Source organism: Camelina sativa, chromosome 14 (assembly GCF_030686135.1).
Source record: "Camelina sativa cultivar CO46 ecotype springtype chromosome 14, ASM3068613v1".
NCBI lineage: Eukaryota > Viridiplantae > Streptophyta > Magnoliopsida > Brassicales > Brassicaceae > Camelina > Camelina sativa.
This window is the reverse complement of record NC_141893.1, coordinates 13,860,457-13,870,067: the sequence shown is the minus strand read 5'-3', so window position 1 is coordinate 13,870,067 and position 9,611 is coordinate 13,860,457. Positions and strand designations below refer to the sequence as shown.

Sequence of the window (9,611 nt, the reverse complement as noted above, 5' to 3'; positions counted from 1 at the left end):
GGTATACCGCACAACAAATTTTTTTTACTACAATCTTAATTAAATTAGTTTGATTCGACATATTTTGTATTGTTATTGTTAAAATAGTAAAATGTGGATTTAACTTGTATTGAAGTATCATATTAATGATATTTTATTTTTTAGTATTATTAATTCAATTATGTCATGTCATATATAACCCGTCATGTAATATAACTCATTTGTGCTATTTTGAAAATTTAATATGTTTAAATATTCATAATTTTGAACTTTTTATTAAGTTTAAATATATCAGTTATACATTATAAACTTCTTAACATTTTATAATTTATGATATACGGTAAATTTACTATATATGTATGTTGAACACACTTTTTATATTAATTGATTAATATATGTTTGTTTTAAAAATTCTAAATCACAATATATGCAGAAAAATACATTTTTATTAACTATAGGTATTATATGATAATTCAATACATTTAAATTTTAAAATCAAAAAGAGATGATAGAAGAATATTTTTTTAATCTAGAATAAATCTTCTAAATATCTATATTAATTTTTAGAACATTATATATATGGATATTTAAAATATTTTAATTGTGTTTGGTTATTGTAACATTCGCGAACCGGAATCCTGGTTTAAGGAGACATCGGTTGATGCAAGGTCGGTTTTGTGGTTTTGTGCGGTTTGGCTTAAGTTAAATGCTGCGTTTTGGGGTTAGGAAACCCTTAAGTCGAGATTAGCGAGTTCTGGTCGTGGGGAGTCGCAACTTAAGCCGTTTTAGAGAAAAGAGAAGGGAGAAAACTGTTCTTGAGTTTTTGGTGAGATTCTAGAGATTTGAGGCTGTTCCTGTAGAGATCTGTAGCTGGGATTGTTGTAGTAGCTTCCTAAGAGTGTTGTTTTGCTTGTTTGAGGTTCAGAATCTTCTTGGCAAAGGTGAGTGCATGACCATGACTTATCTAAGCTTGATATTTCTCTGATCTGCTTGTTTATGTGTTGTTTGGCTTGTTAGAACGTTATTTGGGGCTTTGTGAAGCTTTCTTGTGGCTTGGGATAGAATTTTGTTGGTGTAGGAACGGAAATCCGGCGAGAAGCTTTGGGGAAAAACGATGCTCGACAAGTGCGTCGATCGATGCACTTTGTGTGTCAGTCGATGCATTGCGAGGACGACGCGTTTTGACCTAGGAGCATCGGTCGATGTCTTGTGAAGGCGTGAGTCGATGCAATTAGGGATTTCTTGCAATGCCGAGCATGCGTCGGTCGATGCAGTGTTTGTGTCGGTCGATGCAACCCCTGTTGGTGTCGGTCGATGCATTTCCTGGTTTGTTTGTTGATTGTTGTTTGATAGTTAGAGTATCTCAATTTCTTGTGTGTATAGCCCAGTAGATGGGAGGATTGCCTCACTGAGTGTTTATTAAATACTCATGCATCTCAATTTGTGTTTGTGGTGAAAGTAAAGGCAAAGTGTGATCGTAGAATCAAGGCAATGAAGAGGAAGATGTTCTAGTGGCTCGATTGGTTGCTGTCTGGCTTCTGTTAGGTTGCTAGAGTTGGGTCAATAGAACATTGCTAGGTTGCTGGTTCTATGTTTTATGTTGTTTGGATTATTGGTTTAATTATTATGAATTAATATTGGTTATTAGATTTATTGGTTTAATGGTATTGGTTATGTTATCCGCTATTGTGTGTTTGAGGTTAGGTGGCTAGTGGGTATGAGACCACTAGTTTAGTTTATTATTTATTATTTCTTATTTTAAAAAAAACGGGTCGGATCGTTTCAGTTTGATATCAGAGCCCTTAAAGTTCTAAGTTTGGGTTCACTAGGCTTTGTGTTGTAGATGTTTGGGATTTGCATGTTTCATTCATTATGTGAGTTAGTCAATTGTGTTGCACGGAGTCCTAGAACATTCTCTTCGAGTCCACTGTGTGATTTCACGATGAATTTATATTTTTGTGTTCCATATAATTGTTTGCTTAGCCTTCTGTTCATGGTAGTGCAGATGTTTAGAGGTGATGCTGTTGTTGGTCGTGGACGTAGACGTGGTCGTGGACGCGGACGTGGTCGTGGACGCGGACGTGGTCGTGGACGCGGACATGGTTGTGGACGTGGATGTGGTCGTGGACGTGGACGTGATTGTGGACGTGTACGTGGTCGTGGTAGGGGCAGAGGCCCAACAGTTAGTGATACTGTGGACCAGAGTGTGACAACGGAGGGTGTTGGCGAGCGCAGAGCCTTCATGAAGGATCCATGAGTGTGGCCGGTGGGGGCGGTGTTGGTCTTTGAGTGGCCGGTGATGCTAGGGTTCCGGGTGTGGGAGTTCCTGGAGGAGGTGTTGCCCTGGCGGGCTTGTTGACACAGCTGTTGGAGCGGATACCCGGAGTGGGTCCGGCTCAGGTAGTACCGCCAGTGACGGTGTTGGGGCAGCAGCCGGTGGCTGCGGATGAGGGAGTTCATTCTCGCTATGTTGGTATGCTGAGAGAGATGCGCAACATTGGTATTGAGCGTTTTGTGGGTGGTTCAGACCCTACTGTTGCAGATGCATGGAGGACGGGAGTGGAACGTAATTTCCAGTCTCTCAAATGTCCTCAGGAGTTCTGGGTGGACATAGGGGTCCACAACCTAGTTAGTTATGTTCATATGTGGTGGAGATCAGTGACCGCTAGAAAATCGTAGAGGGAGATGTCATGGGTTAACTTTGTCGAAGAGTTCAACCGCAAGTATTTTCCTAAGAACGTATTGGACCAGTTGGAGGTGCCCACAGCTCTCTCGTATTCCTTAGTTTACTACAGCTTTCTCCTATTCCTTAGTTTCTCTATTCAGGCTATTCAGCTTATTAACATAAACAGAGATATTGTGACACACAAAAATAAATAAATAAATCTCCTTTACCAATTCTCATTTACACTCTTCAACTACAAATATTATAGTACTCGAAAAACAGGAAAAAAAAAATTAAATTCCGTGGAAAAATATCATATATTGTTTCCTAAACAATATGTTGTGGCAATGCCTATAAGTGTTTTATTTGTTCTCAATACATATCGAATATGTAATTATATTCCACTCAAACAATCTCAAATATATGAATACAAGTGTTTTATTTGTCCTCAATACATATCGAATATGTAATTATATTCCACTCAAACAATCTCAAATATATGAATACGGGGAATTTCATTAGAAATATTATTTTCTAAACAAAAATTATGGGAAATGCTAATTTGAAATTCTTTTTTGTGGAAATACCACTTTTGGATTTTATGTCATATATGGAAAAGATGAAAATACTTTTGAATTTAAAAAAAAAAAAAAAAAACTAAGGATAGTGGTGAACCAAAATCTTGGCTGATGGATCTCGTCCATCGAATTTAGAAACTTACAATGTGAAAAAGTTTTATTTTGTTAGAAATAGACACTAAAAGTCAGACCAAACAGATATGGTCAAGTCAAGAGTACGAACGATAGAACCATGGATATATAAAAATTTTGGCTTTTGGATCTGGTATAGAAAAGATGGTATAGTAAAAAAGAGCGGTTGAAAATTTTGCTTTGATAGCATGTTAAATAGTACAAATTATATTAAATTATGAAAATTGTTTTCACAGAGAATTTTACCAAATCTGTCATACATGGCAATACCAAACCTTTTCAACATGTACTTGGCGGTTTTTAACCGTTGTTTGCATCATTGCCATTTTGGAAGTTAGGAGCAGGCTGCTCACTATGGGCCTATGGCCAATTGGCCATGGAAGCTCCAAGCAGCTAAGGAAATAGTGAGTAAAGATCTACTTAAAGGCATCTACCATCGTAAGTACTGTTCCATTAATAAATCTTGTAAAGGCTGAAGAAATGCTTTTACTCAGGAACAGAACCCTTGTTATTTGCAATAGTTTCTCTTTCCGGAGAAGTTGTTTTGCATATCATTACGTGACAATATCATATCATAAGGCAGTTGGGAAGTTTCTTACTATAACTAAACCACTTTTTTATTCACAAATATTTGCTAGTACAAGAGTGTCTTTTTCTTTTTGTTTCTAGTTAAAATCCCTTTTCAACGCAAATATATGTAGGTGCAACATTGAAGAAGGAAACATCCCTTTTCAACGTAAAAACTGATTACCTATATCATCATTCCCCTATCCCCCGTAAAACGAACAAGAAAAGGAAAAACAGAAAAAAAGAGATACAATATATGCACATTAAACCAGCTAGTTCGCCAGCAAATCCTTGACTGCATCCCTCATATCCTCATATGAGTCACAGCATTCGAAGAACTCCACAAGTTTCAGCAGTTCTTGATCTTGTAGGTCATCCACAAAAGCCTTTATCGGCACTCCATTCTCTGGTTGCAATGAGTACGAAGATGGATTGTCATCAACAATCAAAGCACTTCTGAGGTCTTCCCCCACTACCAAAGATAAGTCCTTTGCATATTTCCCGTTCACTTCCGTGCATGAGTCTCGATATAGCCTCTGTGAGATCACATGGTTCTTGTCTATCTTATCCAAAACCTGTGAAGCATAATCTTCTAGACCGGCTGTGAAAACCGCCACTTTGTAATTTTCACCAAGTCTATCCAAGAATTCAGTCACACCGGGACGTTTCACCACAAAGATGGGCATTATCTCCATTTCCATTTTCACCATCACCATGAAATCATATTTAACTCCCGGAATTTGTGTTGTTGAGTGAACCAACGTTTCATCAAGATCCAGGATGATTGTCCTTTTCATTTTGGTATGTTCTGTCATAGGATCCTGAGGTTCCTCATCAAGATTTGTGTAGCCATGTTTTGTGGATGGATAGCTGACGGTCGTGAACTTAAAGCATTTGGTAACACAACGCAGAAGGCGACAGTGAAACTTCAAGATGGACATCAATGGGTAAGTTTTCTGTTGGCGTTTGTGGAACTTGTAATTTTCTGGCTTTTCTTCGATGATTCTTTCAGATGCCATTGAGTTCTCCCGGCTACTTGGTTCCGCAATGAAGAAAACAAGTTTTAATGAACAAAATAAGCTTGCAACTCTTCAGATGAAAGGCTTGGTAGTGGTAAGATGTTTACGAATTTATTTTCTGCTTACTTTTATACGTTAATATACATTTGGTTTTAGTTTAGTTTGTTAGTGGGAATTTAGTGGTGAAGTAAAGCAGATGCCTACTTTTAGAAAAATTCAGTTTGGAAAATTAGAGTATAGTTTTTCTGTTTCCATGTATTCATGGACATAAATGTACATACAACATGAACCAACAAGACATACATTAATAGCTTTGTTAAGATTTAGAGGTTTGGAGGTTATAATGGGATTACAGTTGAAGTAAATTGCAGCTGCTGTTATTGCTACTGCACAGCTATGGCTTTGGTGTACCTGGTGAACTAGTTAAACTATAAAACCTGTTGGAATTTGTTTCTAACTTAAAAGTTGTTTCTGGTTTTACATAATTTTTTCCAAAAAGAAAAGAAAAGAAAAATTGAATACAGTATAGAATCACTTCTGGTTTGTTTTTCATTTATTGAATTCATTATTCTTTAGTGTCAAGTTCAAAAGGACTAAAGACAAGATCTGCATTATTCATATGAAAAGAATATCTTAATTGAGTTTTATGAGTCAAGCTCAAGCATGAACACCTCATAGCTTCAAGAGTGATTTCTCTGCAGTGAAAATGTCTCAAGCATATAAAGTTTATAGTCTCAGCGGTAAAGTTGCTCTTGTATTACTTTCTTATAGTATGTTATTTTCTTGTACTCAATATCTGATATTGAAGATGGAATCTGTGGGTACTTATTTCTTGATATCATATTGAATAAGGTCAATCTCTTTAGACAAAAGATGTTAATTGCTAGTCCAAAACTTTTTTTTCCTTCCTTTTCTGAATTTTCTTGGTTACATGATACACTTTATAATGTTCTGAAGTAAAAGAAAAAAAAAGCATACAATTATTATGTAGGGGCTTTTTAAGTAGGTAAAAACGCTGAAGAAGGATACAGAAGTTTTTCAACACAAAATACCGTTTGGCTGTATCATCCATCCCAAAAGAAAAATCAAGAGAAAGAAAAAAAGAATCCGAAAAAAAAAATTGAAAATAGGTTCTGCAAACAAAATTCATGTATATGTGCACATCAAGTCGGCTTCTTAGATAGAAACTCTGTAGCTGCATCCCTCAGATCTTCGTACTGATAACATCTATCAAAGAATTCTGCAAGCTTCATCAGTTCTTGATCTTCCATGTCATCCACAAAAGGTATAATGGGAACTCCATTGTCCGGCTGCAACGAGTAAGAGAAAGGGTTATCGTCAACTAGCAAAACACTCCCGAGGTCGGTTTTGGTCACCAAAGATAAGTCTTTGGCATATCTTCCATTCATTTCTGTGCATGAATCTCGATATAGCCGCTGTGAGATCACACGGTTCTTGTCAAGTTTATCAAGAATCTGTGAAGCATATTCTGGTAACCCGGCTGTGAAAATTGCCACTCGGTAGTTCTTACTGATCCTTTCAAGAAACTCTGTAACTCCTGGTCGTTTCACCACAAACATAGGTATAACCTCTCCGTCCATCTTTATCCTCACCATGAAATCGGCATTAACCCTGGTTGGTGGTTCCATTGTTGAGTGCACCAATGTTTCATCAAGATCAAGAACCACCGTCCTTTTCTTGTCATTACGTTTTCTCAGATGAGGCTGATACTCGGGTTTCTGAAGCTTTTTGTAGCCTTGTTTCATGGTGGCTCGATGGCTAGGAGTTGCACTTGATCTGGTGGCTATACGGAAAAACCTAGACACGCAACGCAAGAGGCGGTTGTGGAATGTGAAGATAGACATGTTGAGGGATTTGAAAATGGAGCCAGCTGCTGCAACGGCCGCAGCCGAACATCTAGATTGATGATGATGGTGGTTTCTCCTTCCATGATTATGACGCCCAAATGATTTCAGTTTCGGTTTCATCAGAAATCCATGGCACGTCATTATCAAGAAAATCAGAGTTCAAAACTGTGAGGAGAAATCCCGGGTTCTTTTTCTGCAGCTGGCTCAAATGGGAAACCTGGAGAAATGGTAATATGTATATAGGAGCTTTAAACGTTCTAACTTCCATGCTACTGGCTTTGGAACAGACGAGTACTTGATTTGGTATAGTTTAGTTTATTTAAGGTTGTGATCTAGAAGCTCTTGAGTTATTTTTAGCAAAATAACAATTTTTAGTCGTTTGACACATATTTGAGTTCTGATTGTTTCCTCCGTGTGTTCTCTCAATGGGACAGCAATATTTATATAAATGTAAGACAGAACATTAAGCAAAAAGTGTTGGAAATATTAGGAAGGTTCAACTTAATATGCTTTGGGTGCTTATAAAACAAATGTTAAGACTTCCTGTACATGTACAACAGTTATATTGCCTAATTTAAGCACATTTGTTCTCTCAGATACTGATATACAACGGTGCTCTCTTCCACTATATTTACTCACATTCGTTTAAACGACATACTTCTAAATCCAAACCACATGTCTTATGCGTATAAGGTATAACTTTCATTAGTAAGCATGAATTTACAGTTAAATCAAAGAACTCGGAAGTAAAGTTAACAGAAACTGAAAATACCGTTTCAGAGTGTAACAAACATGCTGTACAGTATTGGATTCATCATCTACTTCCAGTCGTTGGGTTTGAAGGTGGTCTGTTTCTAGGTCGTGTTCTTGGTATAATCAGAGGTCTGCAACAAACCAACGTGAAAATCAATTCTGTAATGAACAAACTCATGCTGATCCAGACGAACAAAGTTTTCCGCCATTTCCATATAACTTTCTTGAAGAATGGAAGACCGGATTCAACCGACAGGGATGCATCGTACAGCTCTGGAATACCTGCTCCGGGTCGATACTCCGCCCGTTGTTCGATAATTATCTTTAAACAAGCGGTGGGAATGTCCTTTTCTACAAAGCCTTTCAACTTCAATCTCAAGGTTTGGATCTCAGAGACATATCCTGTCACTAACGGAACCACTTTAAAGAATGTCTGAACAAGACGGATAGGCTCACTTCTGAATCTTAACATGCAGGGACGCCTTATACTAGAAATCGTTTGACCATCCGCAGATAAGAAGTCCACCCGAACCTTCAACAACACAAGAAGATCCCATATCAGAATGGATGAACAAACACAAGTAAATAATGTAGTGATTTACCCTACTTATTCAAGTTTATTGCACAAAAACGAATACGCATAAGATACTACTATAAGCCAGAGGGATGCAATGGTTAAGAGGGTTTGGATACCTGAAACATGCCGAGATTTTTATTGTATGCAGACTCAGGTAATGTCATTGAAAGAGTGATATCTAACTTCTGGTCTCGAGGTATAGCACGTAAGCCTCTGATCTTCGACATTTCATTACTCTCCTTACAACTTCCCACACAATCAACACCAGCACACGAGGTTATTGGCACATACGCTTCTGGACTATTCTTGGTGTAATCGAAATTCAAAGTCTCCTTGACAACAAATGGTTCATCCGCTATACGGTTTATCATATAACCACCAACCATAAGAGACGAAACCAACAAGCCAAGAAGCACAATGCCTACATAAACAGCCCAAAACATACCCCAACCAAACTTGTAAGCAACACTAAACATCCGTTTGGTATCATTTAACCAACTCAACCTAAAGGGATTCATAGTCCCAAATAACATATCACTAATCACTGCAGCTCTTGCCATAAGAAACCGTCTGCCGAACCTAATTGTACTAAAAGGATCGAAAAGGATGAGAAAGCAGTAATGGAGTAACCATGGAGGGAATGTGAGTAAGCTTGTCAACAAACTGACTTGAAACTCGATTGCTTTGATCACTAGCCCAGCCAAACACCCAAGAAGAGACCATTCTGATGAATCGGATGGTTCGCGAAGCTGCGGTGCTGATCCGTCGTCATCATTATCGCTGCTGACGGTTGTCACCGTAGATTCTTCGTGAAACGGGTCAACCCGGTTCAGAACAGGATCAGTTACATTCATATCGTTCCCTTTATCATCAATTACATCCACGTCGTTCTTTTTCCCCCGAGATTGATGATCATTCAGGTCATCGGTTGATTCGATTACGTCGTTATTAAGCTCCTCCCTCTTTTCCACATTGCTACCGATTTCGGAAGAAGAAGACGGCGCCCCTTCGCTATCGGAGGAGATTAAATCCCGGCGATGTGCGGACTTTCGCCGCCGTAAAAGAGCCGGATGACGGTGGGAATTGGAACGGATCGGCAAGCAATCGTAATAAAACTCGTCAGGTGCGTCGAGGAATCGATCGAATTCTTCTTCAGTGGTGGTGCTAGGGTTTGAATCGGACTCGGACTCCATTGATGATAACACAGAAGAAGAAGAAGAAGATTGCGTGAGTAGCCAAAGGTTTCAATAGCTTCGGTGACGATAAGCGTGATAGAGCTCACAAAGGGCGTGACCAGGTTTTTTTCTTTTTTTTTTTTTTTTTTTCTCGATTTTAATTTACACGTCACCCGATAACCGGAGCGGACTATCAAACCGGAGTTGATTAGTGAGATTACATTTCATTCAAACACTATCATAATCTTTGTGGAAGACTATCTAACTATGATACCACATCACTACTTATCAAAAGATG

At 38.2% G+C, this 9,611-nt stretch overlaps 3 protein-coding genes across 3 annotated transcripts; all 3 read right to left on the bottom strand.

Moving 5' to 3' along the window:
* Positions 1-4,193: 4,193 nt before the first annotated feature.
* LOC104741565 (uncharacterized) lies at positions 4,194-4,862 on the bottom strand. The gene has a single exon (XM_087482970.1). The coding sequence runs from the start codon at positions 4,860-4,862 to the stop codon at positions 4,194-4,196; it is 669 nt and encodes a 222-aa protein (XP_087339096.1).
* A 1,090-nt stretch (positions 4,863-5,952) lies between these two features.
* Positions 5,953-6,949, bottom strand: LOC104743620 (uncharacterized). Its single transcript, XM_010464678.2, has one exon. The coding sequence runs from the start codon at positions 6,947-6,949 to the stop codon at positions 6,104-6,106; it is 846 nt and encodes a 281-aa protein (XP_010462980.2). The 3' UTR covers positions 5,953-6,103.
* Positions 6,950-7,491: 542 nt separating this feature from the next.
* Positions 7,492-9,440, bottom strand: LOC104743619 (seipin-2). Its single transcript, XM_010464677.2, has 2 exons — positions 8,255-9,440; positions 7,492-8,093 (listed from the first exon to the last, which is right to left on the bottom strand). Exons 1-2 carry the CDS (start codon positions 9,329-9,331, stop codon positions 7,623-7,625), a joined length of 1,548 nt encoding a protein of 515 aa, XP_010462979.2. The 5' UTR covers positions 9,332-9,440; the 3' UTR covers positions 7,492-7,622.
* Between the last annotated feature and the right edge of the window lie 171 nt (positions 9,441-9,611).